The sequence below is a fragment of the Podarcis erhardii genome (genome assembly GCF_964252035.2).
Source record: "Podarcis erhardii genome assembly, chromosome: 18".
NCBI classification, from domain to species: domain Eukaryota; kingdom Metazoa; phylum Chordata; class Lepidosauria; order Squamata; family Lacertidae; genus Podarcis; species Podarcis erhardii.
Genome location: NC_138516.1, coordinates 11469459 through 11494630, shown reverse-complemented (window position 1 = coordinate 11494630; position 25172 = coordinate 11469459). Strand labels below are relative to the sequence as shown.

Sequence of the window (25172 nt, the reverse complement as noted above, 5' to 3'; positions counted from 1 at the left end):
GCAAGACGAATTTCCCTATGGGCTTGCATCGCAAGACGAAAAAGTCTTGCGAGTTCTTGCGATTTTTTCCCTTCCCCCCCTTTTTCTAAGCCGCTAATAGGGGTGCTTCGAAAGACGAAAAAACCGCAAGACGAAGAGACTCGCGGAACAAATTAATTTCGTCTTGCGAGGCACCACTGTAGATAAATAGGTACCGCTCTGGCGGGAAGGTAAACGACGTTTCCGTGCGCTGCTCTGGTTCGCCAGAAGCAACTTAGTCCTGCTGGCCACATGACCCGGAAACTGTACACCGGCTCCCTCGGCCAATAAAGCGAGATGAGTGCCACAACCCCAGAGACGGCCACGACTGGACCTAATGGTCAGGGGTCCCTTTACATCTATCTATCTATCTATCTATCTATCTATCTATCTATCTATCTATCCTGGATAGATGTATAAGCTCAACAATCTCTAGCTTAGGGCCCCACTCGCTTGGGGGTCCCCCAAAAATTAAAGGAAAAAACAACAACCGGATGTACATTTCCAAAATATTATCTATCTATCTATCTATCATCTATCTATCTATCTATCTATCTATCTATCTATCTATCATCTATCTATGCCAGTCTATGCAAGGTAGACCAGCCCTGTCAGCCCCCCACCCCAAGCCCCCCAGCCTGAGCCCCACGACCCCCACCCTGAGCCCCTTAGCCCCAAGCTGACCTCATGCAGGCTTCCACCATCACGCGGTACTCCTGCTGGTCCTGGTCGGCGGCTGGGTCGTCGTCGTCCCCCAGCGCCTGCTCAGCCCTGCGCTGGGGGGTCTCCTCTGGGAGGCCGGGCTTGGGGGGCCGCGGGGGGGCTCTCCGGTGCCTCTTCATCTTGGGCTCCTGCAGGTTGACCAGCAGCTGGAAGGAGGGCTTGGCCACCGGGTCGGGGACGTTGTAGGCAACGTCGATCTGGAAACGAAAACGAGCTCTGGTTTTATTCCACCCGGCTCAGTGCTGCCTGCACTGGTCGGCAGCAGCGGGGGTTCAGGCAACGTCCTGTTTAAATCAGCTTCTTCCCTGCTCTTTCACGAGGATTAGAAACTTGCTTTTTAAATCACGGGCCCTTCTGCATGCCAGGCAGGCACGCTTCCCTTAAAAAGGAAAGCTTCTAGCCCTCGCGATTTAAAAAAAATTAAGTTTCTAGTCCTTGTGAAAGGATATATAATTATTGAATATGTGAATACGAATAGAAGTTATAAATATTGCAGCTGTTGAATAAGGGTTCGTTATTATGACTGGAATACAACTGGGTTAAATAAGACTTTGGAAGCAGAATTTTTAAAAAAAATGATTAAATGTGTAATTCTAGCCACCAAATTTATACAACTGGATATTTGATTAATGGATGTTTGATTGGGTGTTGTGATTTGATACGGATACAATGAGGCGTATTTTGGGCTTTTGCAATTGGAAACTAATAAAAATTATTTTAAAAATGGGAAAAGGTACACGGGAAGCTGCCTCGCACGGAGTCAGACCGCCGGGTCTGCCGGGCTGCATGTTGCCGACACGGGCGGGCAGAAGCGGCACCCTGGGGTTCCAAACTCGGGGCAAACTCCACAGTTGGGATATTGCACCTGGGACCCTTCTGCACTCCAAGCAGGCGTCCTCACTGAAAACAGAGCAAGGGGCTAGTCCTCACCATTCTCCGGAAAGGGCTTAATTAAATCAGAGCCTTACGCCCTCGCTCCATCCGTCTGCACAGGCTGGCAGCAGCTTCCCAGGGGTTCTGATTCTTTGGGGGGGGTAGTAGGATACAGAAGGGGAGCAGCCCAGGAACCGAAGACCCCGAGTCCAGGGAGACCCTCACCTGCAGGAGGCAGCAGCCGTCTCCCTTGGCACTCACAAACAGCCCCGTGGGGAGCGAAGGGATCTGTTGAGGAAACATAGACCTCAGTATTGTCCACACGGGCCGGCAGCAGCAGCAGGAATTCATGCCTGGAAGGATGTCTTTCGCAGCTCCGTTGGGCATCGTCGGAAAACGAACCCAGGACCGTGCAGATTGAACCGCCGACCCTCTCCACAAACCCCCAAGCAGAGACCGGGCGCTCCCTGCGAAAGGCAGTGTCCCCAGCGGCCCAGAGCCCCTTCTACCCCCCCCCCCCCGGGGGTGGGAGACCCTTTTTTATACCCTGGCCGTCTGCAGAAGCTTCTTGTTGCCCCGGTTCAGCTCAAACGTCTCCTGGTAGTCCAGGTTGGTGGAGGCCAGAGAGATTGTGAGGTTGACGCCTCCGACGTACGAGAGGATGGCGTATTCGGCCAGCGCCTGGAGGGCCACGCAGGTGTCCTGTGGGCGGTGGTGGGGAGGAAGAATAAAAAGAAATCGCAGAGTTGGGACCCCCAGAAATCATCTTGCTCAACCCGCTTGCAGCTCTAAGCAACCGCAGGCAACACGCGGCCAATCATGTTCGAACAAAGTATTTGTTAACATGCGCTATTTCGCAATTCTTAAACATAAAATACGTCATGGGATCACACAAAAATAATCATCATCAACTGCATGGACAAAATTAGAGAAGGTCGTCAATCAGTATCAAAGAGGCAAACAAGTCTTTCCGCAAATAAGCAAAGTCAACCGCTGTTGCAGGAACAAAATAGTCCATCCATTACCACAGAATTACTGGATTGTGACTGTTGAAAGGCTTGTTTGCCTGTGTCCCCCCCTGAAAAAAAGTGCTGTGCAAATGAATAATAGAATCACAGAGTTGGGCCCCAGCGGTCATCTAGCCCAACCCCCTGCAATGCAAGGGAACGTTCGCCCGATGTGAGACTCGAACCCACGACCCCACGGTTCAGAGTCTCCCAGTCTCCCAACTGAGCTATGAAACGACCGCAGCAAACATCATGCCGCTCTGGCCGGTTGCCGGGCAACCCTTCTTCTGCCACACCCCCGGCAGGATTAACCCCTCAGTCCCCGACCCAATGATCCCTGCTGCCATGCTTCCCACCCCCTCCTTTAGGGGGCTCCCTCTGTTTCTGGGCCTCTCGGATTCGGACAGGGCTCACCTGGGTGGAGGAAAACCCCCCCAGGGCGTTCCTCTGCTGCGAGAGCCATTTGACGACGGGCAGCGCCGACGCCACATCCCCCAGGGCGGTGTACGTCAAGAGGGCGTAAGCTGTCATCTCGACTTCGGCCGACACCACTGCAGGGGGGGTGCAGAAGAGCGGGGAATTGTGGGGCAGGGGCAACCCACGGCGTGTGCCCCCGCCCCGAGTCAATAGTCCTTTTCTGCCCTCCAGCAACCTGCACTCTTGGCTTGATACCAACCCGCTCTCCACGTCTTTGCAGAATCCGCACCCACTACCCTCAAATGCCCCCCCAACCCCAGAGGAAAGCCCACCAGGGAGACCCTTCGCCCTTGCAAACTGCGGAGACTCACCCGACTGGGAGAGTCCGTCATTGAAGCCCATGAATGTGTCCTCGTCCGTCGCCAGGGTGCCCATAAGACTCCAGTGGGTGAAGCCGTCTGGAAAACAGGAGGCGGGTCAGGGGGAACGCGGAATCCTTTTATTTTATTTTTTAAAGTCAGTCCTTTATTAGGCACAGCAAACCACACATTATCAAACAGACACCGTATGCAAATTGTGCATAATACGAGCTGGGCATAACAAGGTTTGTCCCAGCCAGATCTTTAACTCCAGAGAAAATCAATTTGCATAAATAATATGATATCTATATATCCTTTTAATTTTGGAGGGGGAAACTCAACAGTCCAGAAGACAGGGCAATATGGAGGTCAAAAGGTAAAGGGACCCCTGACCGTTAGGTCCAGTCGTGGACGACTCTGGGGTTGCGGCGCTCATCTCGCTTTACTGGCCGTGGGAGCCGGCGTACAGCTTCCGGGTCATGTGGCCAGCAGGACTAAGCCGCTTCTGGCAAACCAGAGCAGCGCACGGAAACGCCGTTTACCTTCCCGCCGGAGTGGTACCTATTTATCTACTTGCACATGACATGCTTTTGAACTGCTAGGTTGGCAGGAGCAGGGACCGAGCAACGGGAGCTCACCCTGTCATGAGGATTCGAACCGCCGACCTTCTGATCGGCAAGTCCTAGGCTCTGTGGTTTAACACACAGCGCCACCCGCGTCCCATGCAATATGGAGGAGGGGGGCACCAATCCAGAACGGGCCGATTTTGCAAGTGACTGATAAGGACCCCAAAGGGGTGCCCCTGGGGGTCCTCGGCGGGCACAGAACGGACGAGGACAGGAGAGGGAGGGTCTTGCTGAGGCAGCCGGGCACCTGAGTGGTTAAGGGTTTTGGGGGAGATTTATATAACGGATGAAAGAGAATATTTAAGGTGAATTTCCCAGGGGGGAAAGCAACCCAGAAGTATTTCTCTTAGGGATAACTGCGACGGATGTCCCCAAAAGGCAGGTGAACGTATTTCTATTATCTGGAACAATGGCAGCAGGGATATTATAAGCACAGAAATGGCAAGGCAATACCCCCCCCCCAAAGCAGAACGGCGCTTGAAATGGAATACGCCACACTGGCAAATCATGATTAAGGTTTTAAATGACAATTTGAGGTTATATTTTAGCGATCAAGATTTAATGTGTATTTTTAACTGCTGTTATACCTGAATTGTCTCTGTTAAACCCAGTTGCAATTCAATGTATTCCTGTTGTGTTTTGTGATTTTTCCGATATTGTAAGTAAGCCGGAACTGGTCTGTGACCGTAATAATTAAATTCACATTCACATTGGCAAATCTTAACTAGCAAAACCAGGCAGACTTGAAGGAGGGTTGGAAACCTCCGGTAGAATATTTTGAGTTATTGCAAAGGTGTAAAAAATCAGGTAAGATTGGAAACAGCCGCAGTGTTGGTTCAGACTTTCTGCGGTTTGCATAGGGCCAATTGGAGTTGTGTTTCCCAGCTAAATTTGGGGGGAAGCCTCCGTTGGGTCGAGCGGTTATTTCAACGGCTTTCGTTCGATGTTAAATTTGGAAACTCTTGAAACATATAAATAAGGTGAAACATCTGAAGGCAGCCCTGTTCAGGGAAGTTTTTAATGTGTGACATTTTAATGTCTTTTTCATCTTTGTGGGAAGCCGCCCAGAGTGGCTGGGGAGACCCAGCCAGATGGGCTGGGTACAAATAAATTATTATTATTATTATTATTATTATTATTATTATTATTATTATTATTAAAAAAGAATAAGGCGGCCGGGCGGCTGATTCACCTTGCGTGAGCGCCATGGCGTTCATCTTCCGCAGGGCGGCGGGCGCAGACAGGCTTCGCAGGAGCGTGAGCGAATAGGCGGTCAGCACAGCCGTGTAGGGGTCTTCGGCCGAGAAGAAGTTGGATTCCAAAAAGTGCTTGGCCTTTGCCACCGAACTCTTTTCTTCCTATGCCGGGAAGGAAGGTGAGAGTGGAGGAAGAAAACCCCAAATTCAGCTGGCGCTCAGGTCCCCCGTCCTCTGAGGTTTTTCCCCGGCAGGGATTCCTTGAGCTGCTAAAATTGTCTTCCTCAAAAAACTTCACTCCAGTGGTTTATCCCCACAACAGCCGCTCACTTTGGGTTCCAGCAAAGCAAACAGGCCAATTTGTCAGCACCTAAATCAGGCATAGGCAAACTTGGCCCTCCAGATGTTTTGGGACTACAGCTCCCATCATCCCTAGCTAACAGGGCCAGCGGTCAGGGATGATGGGAGTTGTAGTCCCAAAACATCTGGAGGGCCGAGTTTGCCTGTGCCTGGCCTAAATGATATTAAGCGTTGGAACAACTTGGCCACAATAAGAAGATTTTGCCCATGGCATGGCTATTTTCCTTCCCATTTCGACTCTCCGGCACCCTATCTGCATAACCGAGCAATTCTAAAATATAGACGCACTTTTACTCTCGCGAGATTGAATGTCTTGCCCTTAGCTGGACTTGAGGGACGATGCCAACAGATCCCACACGAAAAACGTCCCTGTGGAGACGGCAGTCCCGAATTGGCAGCACATGCCCTTCTGGCTTGCCCTCTTTATAAAGACGAGGAATGAAATTATCACCCCTCTTTTCTAAAGGGAATTGCCGATGATACGATTGAAGCCAAACTGAGATATCTACTAATTGATGATGACCCCCTAAGATCACTCATGGTTGCCAGATTCTTGATCAGCGTCCTATCCCTAAAGAAGAGAAACGGACTCCTGTGTGGCTCGGATAATGCCTTTAAACCATGATCTATGTTTTAGGATGTAATTAGGTGATATCACCATTGATATCCTTGATTAATTTATGAGCAGAGGGCGATGTTTAGGTTACAAATTTACTGTAATGTAGGATGGTGGTCTTTGTTTTTGGTTTTGCTTTGGCTTCTGTTTGTCTTTTGTAAGTTTTAGCGATTTTAAATTTGGAGGTTTAAGTATATTATGTTGGTATGAAACTGTCGTGTGACGGGCCAATGGCCGTAATAAAGATCAATCCAATCACCCCTCTTTTATTGCCCATTCTGGGTCGCCCAGCCACTGCCCCAGAGTCCTTTCTCTGGGCAGATCAAGATGAGCAGGTGTTTTAAAAGTCTGGGAGTCTTTTTTTTGCACCACCCGCCGCACCCTGGCTTCTTAGCACCCCCCCCCCAAAAAAGGGAATCCCAGCCCCCTCCAAGTTTTAACATTGAGTTTTACCTCGGAGGCGACTCCTGTCTCCAGCAGGGCAGCGACCACGTACGCCGTCAGCGATATCTTCCCGTGGATTCCTCCCTGGAATTCGAAAAGCACACACAAAAAACCCCCAGATTGGCAGACATCGCGATATAGCAGTATACCAATATATTGCGACATACCAAGAGGTTGACCGTGATACCACGTTTTTACGTGTACAACACGCCCCGTGTATAAGACACCGCCTATTTTTGGGGACTCGAAATTAAGAAAGGGGGGTGGATTCTCCATGTATAAGATGACCCCCAATTTTTAACATGATTTTTGAATTTTAAAAAACCTAGTCTTATACACCAAAAAGTATGGTGTATTGATATATTGTGATATACCAGTGTGCTGCGATGTTTAGGTAAAGGTAAAGGTGCCCCTGCCCGTACGGGCCAGTTGTGTCCGACTCTAGGGTTGTGCACCCATCTCACTTAAGAGGCCGGGGGCCAGCGCTGTCCGGAGACACTTCCGGGTCACGTGGCCAGCGTGACAAAGCTGCTCTGGCGAACCGGCACCAGCACAGCACACGGAAACGGCGTTTACCTTCCCACTATAAAGCGGTACCTATTTATCTACTTGCACTTAGGGGTGCTTTCGAACTGCTAGGTGGGCAGGAGCTGGGACCGAACGACGGGAGCTCACCCCGTCATTGCGGGGATTCAAACCGCCGACCATGCGATCGGCAAGCCCTAGGCGCTGAGGTTTTACCCACAGCATCACCCATTGTGATGTTTAGCTGGTGACATATCGCGATAACCAGGTTATCAGCCGGTCCTAGCGGCTGCCCCGCCCCTTTTCCGATACCTGTATGTCCTTATTCAAAATCCGCCCTCGTGCTGGGAATGATCCGTCCTCTTTCTGGTGCCGGATGAGCCAGTCCTTGGCGGCCGAGAGCTCCTTGGGGTCGATGAAGATGAACCCGCGCGACTGGGCAAAGGACTTCAGGACGAAGGCAGTGAGCCTGCCAAGAGAGAGGAGGGGGTTGTCGTCTGGGCACCCGGAAAGCCCCCCCCCCCCGGGCAGCCGGTCCCAGCAGGCAGCCAGTCCCCCTTCCCTCAAAGGACCCCATTTGCCCCCTTACCACATGCTCCCCGAGGAATCCCTCTCGCCAAAGGCGCTGTAGGAGCCGTCTTGCCTCTTGTAGGTCAGCTGGCGCTGGTACCCTGCGGAGAGAGCGTGGGACAGGATCCATGAGAGGCAGCCAAGTACAAAATGCCTTGCAACGCTAGAGGAGACATGCGAGGGAATGTTTGGTCCAGCCGGTCGAAGCTTCCTGTTCCTCCTGGCTGGAGCATCCTTCCCTTTGCATGTGATCGAAGAGGGGCGTGGCCTTACCTGTCCAGGTAATAAAAGGACGAGTCACGCAGCACCTCTCTCTCTTTTTGACTTCCTTCTTCGTCTGACCAGCTTTTAGCTAGGACTGCTCTGCTAGCTCTTAGAATCACTGGGATTATTCCCCCATATGGGGCAGATCCACATCTACATCTTTGTAACTAAGTCTGCCTTCAGGAATCCAACTGTGAACTGATGTGAGTCAACATCCTTTATTGACTTTGAATAAGATTGTGGCGTCTTTATTCTTTTAAGAGGGATGCAAGGGAACTTACCAGGAACACACAATTCAATCTGAGACAGATTGAATTGTATGATAGTGAGAGGCTCACACGAGCCTGCGACCAGCTCTCTGCTGTGTGTGTAAAAAGGGGGATGTAACTCTGCTAAGTAAAGGAACTTGCTAGCGCAAGTTAGGAAAGATATGAATAAACAATATATCCTCTACTGCCACCCGGAACGTTCCGACAGAGAGCACAAAAGATGGCGGGAGGCGAGGTCCGGCTAAAGAAGGATGGAATATGAGCAGCTTATGGACTTAACATATAGAATAAGAGATCAAGAAGAAGTTTGGAGAAGACTGGAAAATGTTTATGGAATACATGGGGGGAAATAGTGTACCCTTGAAAACGCTGGCAGCATTCAGATGAATTTACCAGCGTAAATAAGCCACAGTGGTTGTAAGAATGGAATAACCGAACGGCGCAGTTTATGTAAAATATGCAGGGATTTATGATGTGCAAAACGAACCGTGGAAAGAGAAGAAAGGGAATAATGGATACCTCTGGGATTTAAAAAGGAGCGTTTTAAATGGTAAAGCGGAAAATTTAATAAAAAAAGAGAGAGAAATAAATAAAGCTGCCCCATGGAGCTCTAACCTTGCACCAGGTAATCGGTAGCCTCCCTTTCCACCTCGGGGCTGAGCTGCCGTGTTTTCTGCAGGTACTTGAGGACGAAGATATTAGGTGCAAAATGGATCATATTCTGCTCCCCGCAGCCAAAAGGCAGTTGCAAGAGGTTGTCTAAGTTGTTGAGGGTCGGGCCCATCACGTCCCCTGCGGGCAAGCGAGACGACAGAAATTTAAGCCATTTATTTTGCATTTCCCCAACGTTACATACAGTGGAACCTTGGTTCCCAGACGCCTTGGCTCCCGTGGCTGTTCCGGTTTTCAAATGATTTTTCAGAAGCCGGACGTCCAACGCGGCTGTCGGCTATTGTTTCCGGGGCGCCTGCACCAATCAGAAGCCGCGCCTTGGTTTTCGGATATTTCGGAAGTCAAATAGACTTCTGGAACGGATTAAGTTTGGCACTTTTGTTTTCGCTCTTTATTTTGTGTTTTTGTTTTTGAGGCTTTTTTGGTTCATTTGTTTTTGTGACTGTGTGGAAACCCAGTTTGGCTAGTGATGGATGGATTGTGTGACTGCGGACACGGATAAAATCCCAAACAATGACTATCATCAGTGCAGGTGAAGACGAAAAAATAAATTGTAATGTTTATCATCTACAATACTGCCTTCTTTATTTTCTAGTACAGTACATTGATTCTTGCTTTCGTTTTATGGATCGATGGGCTCGTCAGATAGGGAAATTCACGCTAAAGGGCTCTTTTAAGGGTTGTTTTAAGTCCAGAACGGATTAATCTGGTTTGCATGACTTTCTATGGGAAAGCAGTGCGCCTTGGTTTGGGAACGCTTTGGTTTTGGAACGGATGAAGTTTGAGAACCAAGGTACCACTGTATGTTCCATTTTGTGTTATTGCTACGGCTGCTGGCCGGTGCGAATGAAGTTTCCGTTTGTTTTTGTATGCAAAACCTGTAACTGTATTTTTTGCTCTATAAGGCGCACCAGACCACAAGATGCACCTAGTTTTTGGAGGAGGAAAACAAGAAAAAAAATATTCTGAATCCCAGAAGCCAGAAGAGCAAGAGGGATCGCTGCGCAGCGAAAGCAGCAATCCCTCTTGCTGTTCTGGCTTCTGGGATAGCTGCGCAGCCTGCATTCGCTCCATAGGACGCACACACATTTCCCCTTACTTTTTAGGAGGGGAAAAGGGAGTCTTATAGAGCGAAAAATACAGTACTTTCCCCGACTAGTTTAGCAAGTGAACATGCAGGAATTCGGCACCCTCCCAGCTCATCCGCCTGCGCCGTCCAGTACCGATGACGGAGGCGGTAGCCCGTTCCGACCCAGGGATGACGTTGTGGGGGACGCCCAGGGTGAAGGCTTCGTTGTGGTTCTCGTCCGCCTCCTTCTTCCTCCAGATCTTGAATTCGCCGACCGAGCCCCAGCCTGTGGAGAACCCCACGTACTTCACGTCCAGCGGCCGGGGGGGCGCCCAGCTCACGATGACCGACTCGTTGAGGGCGGAGGGGCCATGGCCCACCTGTGGGGATGGGGGGAGACACACGGGCCATCAGGAACACCCCCCTTTGCTTCCGGGGTCCCATTGAGGGGCTCACATTAGGGGACAAACCCCAACCATTTCATTAAGTGTGATCCATGAGAGGCGTGGGACAGGATCCATGAGAGGCAGTCAAGTACAACATTCCTTGCAATGCTAGAGAAGACATGCGAGGGAATTTTTAGTCCAGCCGGTCGAAACTTCGTGTTCTTCCTGGCTGGAGCATCCTTCCCTTTGCATGTGATAGAAGGTGGACGTGGCCTCACCTGTCCAGGTAATAAAAGGACGAGTCACGCAGCACCTCTCTCTCTTTTTGACTTCCTTCTTCGTCTGACCAGCTTTTAGCTAGGACTGCTCTGCTAGCTCTTAGAATCACTGGGATTATCCCCCCATATGGGGCAGATCCACATCTACATCTTTGTAACTAAGTCTGCCTTCAGACTTAGTTATTTAATATAGACACAAACAGTGCGCTAGAAACCCAGCCAGATGGGCGGGGTACAAATAATAAATTATTATTATTATTTTTAAATATAAATTTACAGCTAGATGGATTTGTCGGGAAGTCAATGGAACTAGAAAATAAATTATTATTATTATTGTTGTTGTTGTTAAATATAAATTTAAAGCTAGATGGATTTGTCGGGAAGTCAATGGAACTAGAAAATAAATTATTATTATTATTATTATTATTGTTATTAAATATAAATTTAAAGCTAGATGGAGTTGGAGGGAAGTCAACAGAACTAGAAGGTGATAAGGTGTAATAGATATGGACAATTTTTCGATATTTGTTTGTAGGGGATGAGTTTGTGTTATGTTTTTTCTTTCCCTTTTAAGTTAAATAAAGAAATCTAAAAGCACAATAAATAAATAATGAAATAAAATGAATCTCAGCTGAATACCCACCCCCCGGGTAAGAAAATTTCTGTGGAGTCAGGGATGCTCTCTGGGCTTCTAGAAACCCCGATCCCAACCCCACCCTCCCCGAAATGCCCAAATTTCTCACCTGGACGACCCCATTGGCCCAGCTGACCCAAAAGCTCCGGAACTCGTCCCAGGAGAGGATGGCGGGCGTCTCTGCGCTGGCCACGGGCTCCCCCATCTTGCTGGTCGAGATCCAGGTCTTGGTGTTCTGGCGGCCGCCGATCACGATCTCCGTCATCTCGGCCATGTCGTGGGGTCCGGCCGATAGCGCCAGGTGGGCATTGTGGTGGGCTTTGACGGACACCTCAAAATGCCCCATCCAGGCCGGCTTCCTCACGTACTGGTACTCGTATTTGTTGGGGGTGAAAATGTGGATTTTCTCTAAAGTAAAGGTAAAGGGACCCCTGACCATTAGGTCCAGTCGTGGCCGACTCTGAGGTTGCGGCGCTCATTTCGCTTTACTGGCCGAGGGAGCCGGCGTACAGCTTCCGGGTCATGTGGCCAGCAGGACTAAGCCGCTTCTGGCGAACCAGAGCAGTGCACGAAAACGCCATTTACCTTCCCGCCAGAGTGGTACCTATTTATCTACTTGCACTTGACGTGCTTTCGAACTGCTAGGTTGGCAGGAGCAGGGACCAAGCAACGGGAACTCACCCTGTCATTGCGGGGATTCGAAGCGCCGACCTTCTGATCAGAAAGTCGTAGGCTCTGTGGTTTAACCCACAGCGCCATCCGCATCCCTGGATTTTCTCTAGCCGGGGACTAAAACGGGGAGCAGGGTTATTTTCCCCACGGGGGTCTTTCTCCGCGTAAAGGCAACACATGTACCCAGCTCCACAACGGACCCCTTTGCGCACCAGGCGGCCTCACAATTCGAACTCAAGACCCAAGAATGCCAGAGTTTTTTTTGGGGGGGGGGAAGGCTGCTTACTGAATCAAGTCACCTGGTCAGGCATGGGAGAGACAGGACAGAATATTCAGCACGTCCGAAATGACCTCTGTCCGTACCCAGAAGGGGAAAACTCTTCCATCTACGGCAGAGATATATTCTACTCCTCAAACTTACCATTAGGGCAGAAAAAGACGCTGTAGGTGTATTCCCTGGTGAGGCCCTCTGCCTGGGAAAAGAAAAGGAAAACGTTGAGAAATCAAATACCTTCATTGGCATGGCAGTATAAAACATTTCAGGCCACTGGGATAATTAAAAGGTTCAACGGGTGATGCTGCCGAGGATCAGAAAGACGAATTTCCTTCGCTTCTGAGAGTGCGCTGAGATTGACGTTTCCCCAGTCCGCTTTTGTGCCCACACATTTGGAGACAAAGTTCTCGCCTGCGTACCTTGATTTTTTAAAAAACAGTGCTGGTCAAAGATAGCTAAATTTATTCCCAATATCATTCTTGAGGTTAAGAAGCAGGCGGCGTGAGCAGGTTTGGCCCAGGCTTGCAGAACAATGAAGCGTGTTTCTCTTGCAAATATTAAGCCACCTGTGGGGTGTATGGGGTGTTCTGTGCCCCCCCAAATAACACCCCATACACCCCACAGGTGGCTTAATATTTGCAAGAGAAACACACTTCATTCTGTGCTCCTTCTGGGGCCGTTTGCCCGCTTTTGGCCCCCTCCAAAGTGAAGTTACAAGCAACCAGGCAGAGGGCCTTCTCGGTGGTGGCTCCTGCCCTGTGGAACGCCCTCCCATCAGATGTCAAAGAAATAAACAACTACCTGAAGTTTAGAAGACATCTGAAGGCAGCCCTGTTTAGGGAAGCTCTTAATGACTGATGCTTTAATGTATTTTTAATCTCTTGTTGGAAGCCACCCAATTATTATTATTATTATTATTATTATTATTATTATTATTATTACCACCAAAGCAATTATTGTCCCTTGCCAGTTTAAGAGTGTTTAATGATCACAGCAAAAGAACAACACAGAGATTCAAATCAAATCAAATCCCTTTACGGGCATCACAGTATAAAACATTTAAAATCACCGGGATAATGAAAAGGACCAGGGTGAAGCTGTCAAAGGTCATAAAACTGTGATCGTGTGCTTTGCCCTGCCTGTTCCCCAACCAGGATGGTTCATTGGGAATCCTTTCGGGTAAAATTGTGGCTAAAAAGGAAGCTGCTAAAGCTTTAATTTTATAATGAATGATTTTAGAGTGTTGTGTTGTGTTGTACTTTTGTACTGTTTTATTGTTGTTAGCCGCACTGAGCCTGGCTTCGGCTAGGGAGGGCGGGATATAAATAAAAATTATTATTATTATTATTATTATTATTAGTGATATCTTTGTCCCGGTCTGCCAGGAGAGACCTCTTTTGGCTTCTTCTTGGAGTTATGGGCCGGAGGTCCGACATTTTGCTCAGCATCAGTTGGCGAGGTCTGCTGCGCAAAGGGCAGTCTAAGAGAATGTGGAGCATTGAATCGGGTCTTGCCCCTAATTCATTCTGCACTCAGGGAAAAAATTAAGCGATTGAGGGGCCAACACTGGGCAGGCCCTGCTGCTGGGATCCGCTCACCTCGATTAAGATGCTCCTCCGGACATAGTCGGTCCCGATCGGCGTCCTTTTGTCGGGATAGATGTCCTCAGGGTGCCGCCCATTCTTGGCGAACGGAGAGCTGTCCTGGCAGCAGCTCCCGGCGTAAGCAAAGGCTTTGGCTAAAAGACAAAGCGGGAATCCCAATTATGGCCGTCGCCGCCGCCAAGCCATGATCACGGCGGCGAGACTTTGACGTGCGTCCAGACGTAAAGACCCGACGCTGACCGCAACGGAAGGAGGGTGGCCAAAATGAGCAGACCGAGCCGAGAAATGGCAAAAACATGTTTAATCGGAGAAAAGTCACGGTTAAAAAACGGGGAAAGCTCCCATAGACTTTCGGCGTGGGAAAGAAAAAGTGAATGATGGCATTTGGGTTTGAGGATTGAAGGCAAGGATGAACGGCGAAATTTACCGGAACACGAAGAAATCGAGATAACAAACTTTTTATAAAAGGATGGAAATGGTTTGTGGAATATTGGCAGATAAATTGCAAACAGATAAAGACATTGACGGGATTATTGGAACAGCCTGCCGTTTTATAAAAGAGTATATATCTAAAGAAGATAATTACATGAGCAAATTAAATCAATTTGGATATGCAGAAGAGATTCAAAAATGAATTTAAGGAGCCGCAGAAAGAGGGGGAAGGAACTCCAAGTTTGGAAATGTTAAAATGACTGCGAAGTTAATGAAATGTATAAACCTAAAAAGTAGAAATTAAAAATTAAAAGAAGAAGACAAGGATTAATAGAAAGTGGCTTTATTAGGAGCAAAGGGAATATTGTTTATATATAGCCGACAGACGAAGAATCAGAAGATCTTTAGCTTCTTAACTATTCTTTCTCTCATTTTTAAATATTTTCCTATTCCATTTTCTCTGGCTCTCCCTTTCTTCCTTCTTCCTTCCTCCTTCCTCTTTTCATTCTCTGTTTTGCCTTTAGCTTGGATGTTCCCATTTGGACAAAACAAAGACATTGGACGATAACCTTTCTGTTTTCCTTTACAGTGGTACCTCGGGTTATGTACGCTTCAGGTTACAGATGCTTCAGGTTACAGACTCTGCTAACCCAGAAATAGTGCTTCAGCTTAAGAACTTTGTTTCAGGATGAGAACAGAAATCGTGCTCTGGCGGCGCAGCGGCAGCAGGAGGCCCCATTAGCTAAAGTGGTGCTTCAGGTTAAGAACAGTTTCAGGTTAAGTACAGACCTCCGGAACGAATTAAGTACTTAACCCGAGGTACCACTGTATAAACCCTCATATATATCCCGATATATTATTTTACGGCACCTGTGATATTGCTCTGCCCCAGTTCAGCAAAGGCCAGGACGATGGACGTCGGCTTGGCTTTCCCGGGGGCGACGCACTTCTTCCGGGTCAAGAGATGTTTCCCGGGGTGGCCGACAAACTTGATCCCTTTGGGCACCGAGATCTTCACGTGGACCTGCGCAGAAATGAGAGCAGCGGGGATTTGTCGGCTTGGCTGCAGCTTCTGCGCTTCGGGAATCGCAGAGGGACCCCCAAAGGACATCTAGACCAACCCGCCCCTGGCAAGGCAGGAATGTCCCCCGGAGTAGCTTTGCGCACAAGGCGTTAAAATCCCAAAACCTTGCCCTGTTCAAAGGTTTCCGGGTGGTATTCCTCGCAAGCAAATTCAGAAGGGCACGATCTCTTCCAGGCATATTTTTTTGGGGGAAATATGAACGGATTCCTATGCCCCACAAATAACCCAGAGATGCATTTTAAATAAAAGGACACATTCTGCTCATGTAAAAAAGACTCTGATTCCCGGACCATTTGCAGGCCAGATGGAGAAGGCGATTGGGCCAGATCTGGCCCCTAGTTTGCCTACCCATGATTTGAACCCTGGGCCAAAACTCTAACCATTACGCCACGCTACCCTCCCTGCTTCCTTGCCGTTCCCAGGCTGGGAGGGACGCCGGGGTTTCTCACCTCCGCACACACGGGCAGGTAGTTGTGGACAGTGAGGGGGACCTTGGTCTGCTCCCCACGGATGACGCTGTAGGGCAGAGAGAACTCCACGAAGAAGGGCTTGAAGGTCTTCAGCTGGGCTTGGGGGGCCAGGCCAAGACCCTTCTCCTCCGAGACGCCCACGGCCTCTGCCAGCCATGTGGTGATAGAGCTGGGCGTCTCCACCCGCAGCTGGGCTTCCCCGGAAACATCGCTGCGTCGAGAGGGAGAGAGATAAGACGGCCGGGGGGGCAGGAAGGAGTCGTGGGAACAATGATAAAAATAATAATTTTATTTTATGCAGAATTGGACAAATTAACTGGGAAGATTAGCTACCAACGAGACCATAAGTTCATCAAGGACTGGGGAAAATTTGTAGAGTATCTGAAAAATATATGTGATGAGCAAACCACGCTGGTGGGATTTCAAGAAGCTCTGTGAAAGTTTGAGGAGTATTGTAAAAAAGAAAATAAGATCGGGAGGGTATATTAAAAGGCAGTATTAATTTTAGGAAATGCGTAACTAAAAATTAATTACAGATGATTGGCAGATAAGCTGAAGGAAGTCCAAAAGAGAAAATTTGTGATAAATTTTTGATATGGTATTATATGTATATTTGTATTGAAAACTAATAAAAAGTATTACAACAACAACAACAACAACAATAATAATAATAATATTTCTACGTCGCCCGTCTGGCCACTCTGAGAATATTAAAAACACAATAGAACCTCAAATGTTAAAAACTTCCCTAAACAGAGCTGCCTTCAGATGTCTCCTAAAAGCCAGATAGTTCTTTATCTCCTTGACATCTGGTGGGAGGGTGTTCCACAGGGCGGGCGCCACCACCGAGAAGGCCCTCTGCCCGGTTCCCTGCAACCTCACTTCTCGCAGGGAGGGAACCGCCAAAATAATAATAATATAATAATAATTGATTATTTGTATGCCGCCCATCTGGCTGGGTTGCCCCAGCCGCTCTCAGAACATTAAAAACACAATAAAGTGTTACCTTGGTTCTCAAACGCTTTGGTACTCGAACAACTTGGAACGCGAACATTGCAAACCCGGAAGTAAGTGTTCTGGTTTATGAACTATTTTTGGAAGCTGAACGTGCTCCGTTTTGAGTGTTACGCTTCCGATTTGAGTGCTGTGCTGAGGTCTGTCTGTTTTTTTGCTATTTATTTTGTGTTTTTGTTTTTTGCAGCTCTTTCTCATTTTGTTTTTGTCACTGTGTGGAAGCCCGTTCAGCTACTGATGGACTGATTGTGTGACTGCAGTACATTGTTTATCGCTTTCATTTTATGGATCAGTAGTCTCGTTAGATAGTAGAATCCATCTTCAATTGATGGATTGTGTGACTGCGGAAATGGATAAAAGCCCCCCACCCAAACAATGACCGTCATCAGTGCAGGTGAAGAAGAAGAAATAAATGTAAATGTTTATCATCTACAATACTGCCTTATTTATTTTATAGTACAGTACACTGATTCTTGCTTTTGTTTTATGGAGCGATGGTCTCATCAGATAGTAAAATCCATGTTCAACTGCAGTTTTAGGGCTTGTTTCTAAAAGCCTGGAACGGATTAATCTGTTTTGCATTCCCTTCTATGGGAAAGCGCGCCTTGGTTTGGGAATGCTTTGGTTTTGGAATGGACTTCCGGGACGGATTAAGTTTGAGAACCAAGAGACCGCTGTAGAACCTCAAACATTAAAAAAACATTCCCGATACAGTGGTGCCTCGCAAGACGAAAATAATCCGTTCCGCGAGTCTCTTCGTCTAGCGGTTTTTTCGTCTTGCGAAGCATCCCTATTAGCGGATTAGCGGATTAGCGCTATTAGCGGCTTAGAAAAAAAGGGGGGGGGGACTCGCAAGACTTGCAAGATGTTTTCGTCTTGCGAAGCAAGCCCATAGGGAAATTCGTCTTGCGAAGCGCCTCGAAAAACGGAAAACCCTTTCGTCTAGCGGGTTTTTCGTCTTGCGAGTTTTTCGTCTTGCGGGGCACCACTGTATAGGGCTGCCTTCAGGTGTTTCCTAAAAGTCAGGTAGTTGTTTATTATTCCCTTGACATCTGATAGGAGGGCGTTCCAACAGGGCCACTACTGAGAAGGCCCTCTGCCTGGTTCCCTGTAACCTCACTTCTCGCAGGGAGGGAACTGCCAGAAGGCCCTCAGGAGATGGAGCCCGCTGTCTGCCAGCGTGGTGCCCAACCCTGGAAACATACCTGACGTTGAAGCAGCGCCACAGCCACGTCTCGGGGAAGAAGGTCCTTTTCTTCTTATCTGCTCTGTGAGTGGAAAGAGAGACAGGAGGGTTGAAGGTTCGGGAGGACAGGCAGGGGGCGAAACGCACCGTGGGTTTGAAGGACTTTTGCGGGGTCAAATGGGCACAGCTAAACCGCCACCCTGAGGAGATGGGGTTCCCTTCCATCTCCACGATTCTGGGAGTTCAAACCAGCAGCTCTCAGCCAGCTCCCCAAACCATCACCGGCTGGACCATCTAAAGCAACGAGGAGAGAAATTAGAAGAAAAGGAGGAGCGAAAAACTGCTTCAGCTAAGGAGAAGACACTAAGGGAAACAAGAGCGAAAGGAAGCAGCTGATCGGTAAACGATCAGGAGGGAGATAAGGGAGGCTAGAGATAAAGGAGGCTGCCTGGGAGCGGGGAGGTAAAAGCCCCTGGATCCTCAGGATTTTTGCATTGGGTCACCCCAAATTCACCATCAGATCACACAGCATGTCCAGGGCTACAGCCTGCACAAAAAAAACCCCATGCACTCACTGTTTCGTGGGGCCGCAATGGCGCAAAAATGTGGTTACAAAGCACGGATCTATATGGATCCTCAGGATTTTTGCATTGGGCTACCCCAGACTCACACATGTGTGGCCACAGCATGAACCACAAAAATCCTACATCCACTGTTTCGTTCAGTGGAGGTTTCCTCCTCTAAAAACCAGGTGCGTCTTATGGTCAGGTGCGTCGTATGGAGCGAAAAATGCAGGTACGTTTGGACATTTGCTCCAAGCCCACAGTTCCGCTTACCTGGGCACCACCCGGGAGGGGGCCAAGGCGACGAGGGTCCCCGTGTGGGGCTGGAAAGCTGGGACGGCCTCATCCGTGTACATCCCTCCGTGCTGCCGGTGGTGGAGGCTGACCACGTCCGTCATGACCACCAGGCCTGTTTCCTGGGCGGCAGCAAACCGCAAACGACATAAGAGAGAGAGAGAAAGAGAGAGAGGGGGTCCATGGTCCTTCTTAAAGGTTAAGGTAAAGGTAAAGGGGCCCCTGACCACTAGGTCCAGTCGTGGCCGACTCTGGGGTTGTGGCGCTCATCTCGCTTTACTGGCCGAGGAAGCCGGCGTACAGCTTCCGGGTCATGTGGCCAGCAGGACTAAGCCGCTTCTGGCGAACCAGAGCAGCGCACGGAAACGCCGTTTACCTTCCCACCGGAACACTACCTATTTATCTACTTGCACTTTGACGTGCTTTCAAACTGCTAGGTTGGCAGGAGCAGGGACTGAGCAACGGGAGCTCACCCCATCATTGCAGGGATTCGAAGCGCCAACCTTCTGATCGGCAAGTCCTAGGCTCTGTGGTTTAACCCACAGTGCCACCTGCGTCCCACATGGTCCTTCGTAGGTTGGTTTAAATCAAAGCCTTGGATGGATCAAAGGTGGGATCTTGTGCCTGCAAGGCGGACGTTCTCCCTCTTCCCCCAAATCTCCTCCCGGGAAGGCCCATTTGGCAGAGCACCAAGGAACCCCCATGGAAATATATAGATATACAGTGGGACCTTGGTTCCCAAACGCCAGAAACCCAGAAGGAAGTGTTCCGGTTTTTGAACGTTTTCCGAAAGCTGAACGTCCGACGCAGCTGTCGGCTATTATTTCTGGGGTGCCTGTGCCAATCAGAAGCTGAGCCTTGGTTTCTGAACATTTCGGACTTCTGGAATGGAGTAAGTTTGGCGCTTGGTTTTTCCTCTTTATTTTGTATTTTTGAGGCTTTTTTGGTTCATTTTTTTTCGGTGACTGTGCGGAACCCAGTTCGACTACTGATTGATTGATTGTGTGACTGCGGAAATGGATAAAAGCCCCCCATCCAAACAACGACTGTCATCAGCGCAGGTAAGAAAAAAAAAATAATTGTAATTTTTAACATCTACAATTCTGCCTTATTCATTTTATAATAGAGTACATTGATTTTTGCTTTCCTTTTATGGATCGATGGTCTTGTTAGGTAGTAAAATCCATGCTAAATTTTAGGGGTTGCTTTTAAAAGTCTGGAATGGATTCATCCATTTTGCATGACTTTCTATGGGAAAGCAGCGCGCCTTGCTTTTGGAACGCTTTGGTTTTGGAATGGAATTTTCTGAACGGATTATGTCTGAGAACCAAGGGACCACTGTATGTTCCATTTTTGTTTTATTGCTATGACATGAATGAAGTTTCTGTGCATTTTTGTACGCAAACCTATGACTTTCCCCGATTAGTTTAGCAAGCCAACATGCAGGAAGATCACCCCTCACCGTGAAGGCGAAGCGGGCGTCCTTGGTGATGTCCCAGTGCCAGGGAAAGATGGAGGAACGGCGCCGGCGGGAAGACATCCCTGCCCACCAGAAGTGTCCATCTTCCTTGGCAGCACCAAAGGCGTCCAAAACGTCATAGTCCGCCATCTCCTGGAAGATCTGTGGCAGGAGACAGAACGGCCGTTGAGGGTTGAAGTTGGGGCCTTCTGTACGCCAAGCAAGGTCTCTGCCATGGGGAAACAGCCCTTCTCGGTGCCCTCTCTTAAAGTGTCACCCGACGTCTGTTTGGACACATGGAGGACCAGCACTCACCTGGTCCGTGGTCAGCTGGAAGCCCGGCTTGAGGAGGTGGATGCTCTTGTCCACCACGGCCAGGCAGACGCAGCTCCCCTTGGCTGCAGACACCTTGAGGGTCAGCGTGTCTCCCGGCCGGGTCTCGTTGGTGGAAAAGGCCACGGAAACCTGGAGGAGGAGATGATGATGGAGAAGGTGATGGAGAAGGAACAGGAGGAGGAGGAGGTGGTGGGAAGGAGAAGGCGTTGAAAGAGATGTTGAAGGACAGGAGAAGAAGGGAAAGAAGAAGGAGAAGCTCATGAAGGAGAAGATGAAGGAGCAAGAGAAGGAGATGATGAAAGAGAAGAAGGAGATGATGAAGCAGAAAGAGAAGGGGAAGAAAAGGATGAAGGAGAAAGAAGGAGAAGATGGTGGAGAGGGAGAAGATGACAAAGGAGGTGATGAAGGAGAAGAAGGAGAAAGAGATGAAGGAGAAACAGGAGGAGGAGGAGATGTTGAAGGGAAGGAGAAGAAGGAGAAGCTTGTGAAGGAGATGATAAAGAAGGAAAAGAAAGAGAAGAAAGAGGAGGAGATGAAGGAGGAGGAGAAGATGAGGAAAGAGGAGAAGAAGAAGAAAAGGATGATGGAGGAGATGATGGAGGAGGAGGAGATGGAGGAGAAGGTGAGGAAAGAGAAGAAGAAGAAAAGGATGATGGAGGAGATGATGGAGGAGGAGGAGATGGAGGAGGAACAGGAGGAGGAGGACACGGTGGGAAGGAGAAGGCAATGAAAGAGATGTTGAAGGAAAGGAGAAGGAGAAAAGGATGAAGGAGAAAGAGGAGGAGAAGCCCCATCCACCCCAGAGACCCCCCCCCCGCATGGCCACCCACAGCCGCTACCTGGTTCTCGAAGGAGGGCTTGACAGCAAACTGCAGGCTGTCGGTGACCCCTTCCCCGTCTTCCCGGACGTAGTAGGCGAGGAGGCGTCCCAGGGGGGCCATCTTGGGGGTCACGGAGAAGCGGACCGAGGTGTCGCAGGTGTTCATCTCGGGTGCAGAAGGGGCTGTCGGGCCTAAGGGGAGGGGGTGGAAAGGCAGCAATCTTGTATCAGGACGATGCCATCAAATTAAACGCGTTGATTTGCAAGGCGCTGGACGAACCGGGTCCCTTAGGCCCCCAAGACCTTAGGGGGAGGCCGTTATGATGCAGAATAATTCAGAGCGAGCCAGACTGAAATTCACCATCCGCTTGCAGAACCACAGAGTTGTAAGAGAGCCCCCAAGGGCCATCTAGACCAGCCCCACAATGCTACACATTCCCCCAGCTCACAGAGACGCCCAGGAGATGGGCCCCTGGCTGAGAGACCCCCACGGGGAGGTCTCTTTCCTGCAGAGCCCCTCCGATGCCCCCTAGACACCTCTGAGCCAAACACAACTGGGCGCTTGCCGTTCGCACCAATCTGGGTCTTTTTACTGCAAAACTTAATAAAAATTATTTTGAAAAAGGGGGGGGCAAGGCCGGAAACTGCCCCCTGCCCAATACCGAACTGCAAATCAGGGCTGTCTTAAGGATATGTGGCGTCAGCGTGCAAAGATCCACCTGGCGCCCCCAGGTTGCCCAGTCCCAGGCGCGCAGAAGGGTGGAGTCGGCCGGCTGCCTCAGCGTCTCGGTTGCGCCCGAACTCGTGCCTCTTCCCCGACTCAACTCTCGGGCCCCGGACTCTTGGCCTGGCGCCCCTGGGAGCCCAGGTGCCCCGCACCCCTTGCGCCTATGGGTAAGACGGCCCTGCCGCAAAGCCATGCCTGGGACGTGGGTGACGCCTCCGCTTCCAGGAACATCCCTCTTGCTCCTTTGTTGGGTGACGTCCGAGGGCTGCACCCCCGAGAGGACGATGTTCCCCCGCGAAACCACCTCATAGTAGAGGGTGAAATTGCACGGGCAGGTGGACTTCAGCATGACAGACGCCTCCTCGCCCACCTAGGGAGAGAGAAGGGATGTGAGGGATATCGGGGTCAGAGATCCCCAAAGACGCCCCAAAAAACACCTTGTTTCAGTCAGTTACAGATAGGTAGCCGTGTTGGTCTGCCATAGTCAAAACAAAAAAATTCCTTCCAGTAGCACCTTAAAGACCAACTAAGTCAGTTCTTGGTATGAGCTTTCGTGTGCATGCACACTTCTTCAGATACACAGAAGTTAGTTAGTTAGTTCAGATACTGAAGTGTATCTGAAGAAGTGTGCATGCACACGAAAGCTCATACCAAGAACTGACTTAGTTGGTCTTTAAGGTGCTACTGGAAGGAATTTTTTTGTCTTGTTTCAGTCAGTCAGTTTTATTGCACATAGCCTAAGGCTGCCGCAATGTACACAGAACCATTCAACAATTAAAAGAAAATATGCTGGATTAATACAAAAAAACATTTATATTAGCAAGACATTACCTACTCTAAAGAGAGCTATAAAAGTACCTTAATATACGGGTTAAGACATTAAACAATAAAACTGATAGGCTAAAATCACCACATGGCCACTAATATATTTTTAAAAATACTGTTAATTAATACAATGTGCAATTATATTCGGAGTTTGGTGATAAAGATAGAGTATAGCTTAGGGTCAAATAAATTCATCTCCTTTACAGTTGGTGGCTATCTTGGCGATATAATTTGCTCTAACTTTCCTGGTGGCATTTGCAAAGGGTGCGACAAACTTCTCACATACTTATCTGTGTCTGTTTATGTACGCTGCTCAACAGCGGCTCAAATGATTTCTGCCCAGAGATGAAAAGAAAATAACACTTCCTACCAAGTAATCATGCTTATATCGTGACTGTGGGAATGTTCAGGGAGGCAGGAGAGGATACATTGTTTAATTATATCCTTCCTGACTTGTGTTAACAAGCTCTACAATTGAGCAGAGTAACATTCCCCTTTTTAAACGTATACAGCGGATAACGTCTTTGCCAGGCTTGTTTAAGTCTCTAAAATAAGTTTCCTGGTAATTCCCCTTTAATGTAATGGTAACCCTGACCGTTAGGTCCAGTCATGGACGACTCTGGGGTTGTGGCGCTCATCTCGCTTTACTGGCCGAGGGAGCCGGCGTACAGCTTCCGGGTCGTGTGGCCAGCAGGACTAAGCCGCTTCTGGCGAACCAGAGCAGCGCACGGAAACGCCGTTTACCTTCCCGCCGGAGCGGTTCCTATTTATCTACTTGCACTTTGACATGCTTTTGAACTGCTAGGTTGGCAGGAGCAGGGACCGAGCAACGGGAGCTCACCCCGTCATTGCGGGGATTCGAACCGCCGACCTTCTGATCGGCAAGCCCTTGGCTCTGAGGTTTAACCCACAGCGCCACCCACACCAGGAGATGAGTCGCTCCGAACGGAGGAGGGCCAATGAGGGGGCTCCCAAACCAACCAACCCCCAGCCCCCCAACCTTGGCAACCGGGGAGAGGCTCACCTGGAATGGCCGTTCCGGCATCTGAAGTTGAATGTAGCACTTGCTGGGGGAATACCAGCCGCTGATGGAGAGGAAATTGGGGAGATACTGGTCCCCGGCGGACGCCCCTCCCAGGGCCGTGACTTTGGTCTGGGGGGAGGGAGAGGGAGGCAGGGAGGTCAGGTTTTGATCCATTCCCAGCCCCTCACCTCTTAGAATCATAGAAGGGACCCCCCCCTCCCCGAGACAAATATACCATATTTTTCCGTCTATATTTTTTGAGCCCCAAATTAAGAAATAAATAATGGCAACATTCCGTGTATAAGAAGACCCCCCAATTTTAAACTTAAGAAAACTGGGGGGAAATAGAGCCTTATACAAGACTAGATTTGGCGTTTTCATCCCCCAAAAGTTTTTGATTTGAGTTTCTACTGAAATGAGGCTGCATTTTAATGTTGTATTTTGATCTTGTTTTTCAGTTGTATTTTAATCAATTGTTTTTATACCTGGTGTCAGCCGCCCTGAGCCCGGTCTTGGCTGGGGAAGGCGGGGTATAAATAACATTTATTATTATTATTAGGAAAAATGCAGTATTTTTTTTTGAAAGGAGGGATTTCCCCCCCCCCCAGGAGCATCCAGCCCCCTGCCCCAGAGATATGAGACACCCGCTCTGCCTTTTCCGCCGGCCCACGGTCCTTCGGTGGGGGTCTCCTGAGCCCCCCAGCCCCTTCCGGGGCTGTCACCCACCTCTAGCCAGACGTACTGGGCAGCCGAGGGAATGGAGGGGATTTCGAACTCCACCGATCCGCGGCGGGACACCAGCTCGCTGGTGTAGATGTTGTCCTTGGGGGTGAGCTCAGCCTTGACCCGGACCCTCACGCCGTCCGCCGGGCTCCCATCCGGGTACGTGACTTCCACCTGGGGGGGGGGGCGGAGAAAAGGAGAGGCTGGGGGAGACGGATCCAGCAACTACGGCATGTGGGGAGGGGCCTGGGGAGGGATGCCCACAGCCCCAAAGTGGAAAAAAAAAATTAAATTACCGCAAAACAGGAAACTAAGAACATGCAGGTTGTTTAGCTAAGCAGCTGATCGGAGAGGAGGCG

The 25172-nt window shown here is 49.4% G+C and overlaps 1 protein-coding gene across 1 annotated transcript in view; it reads right to left on the bottom strand.

The window, feature by feature from the left end:
* The window catches only part of CPAMD8 (C3 and PZP like alpha-2-macroglobulin domain containing 8), a 47167-nt gene that overhangs the window by 8612 nt on the left and 13383 nt on the right, over positions 1 to 25172 (bottom strand). The window contains 25 exon segments of the mRNA XM_081846526.1: positions 703 to 938; positions 1840 to 1902; positions 2161 to 2316; positions 3036 to 3172; positions 3410 to 3496; positions 5216 to 5381; positions 6649 to 6723; positions 7477 to 7633; positions 7754 to 7835; positions 8883 to 9059; positions 10163 to 10388; positions 11416 to 11714; positions 12400 to 12451; positions 13851 to 13990; positions 15159 to 15312; positions 15822 to 16053; positions 18062 to 18124; positions 18879 to 19021; positions 20362 to 20520; positions 20674 to 20823; positions 21534 to 21706; positions 22394 to 22457; positions 22459 to 22611; positions 24091 to 24219; positions 24817 to 24987. Coding sequence (XP_081702652.1) covers positions 703 to 938; positions 1840 to 1902; positions 2161 to 2316; positions 3036 to 3172; positions 3410 to 3496; positions 5216 to 5381; positions 6649 to 6723; positions 7477 to 7633; positions 7754 to 7835; positions 8883 to 9059; positions 10163 to 10388; positions 11416 to 11714; positions 12400 to 12451; positions 13851 to 13990; positions 15159 to 15312; positions 15822 to 16053; positions 18062 to 18124; positions 18879 to 19021; positions 20362 to 20520; positions 20674 to 20823; positions 21534 to 21706; positions 22394 to 22457; positions 22459 to 22611; positions 24091 to 24219; positions 24817 to 24987 — 3644 coding nt within the window.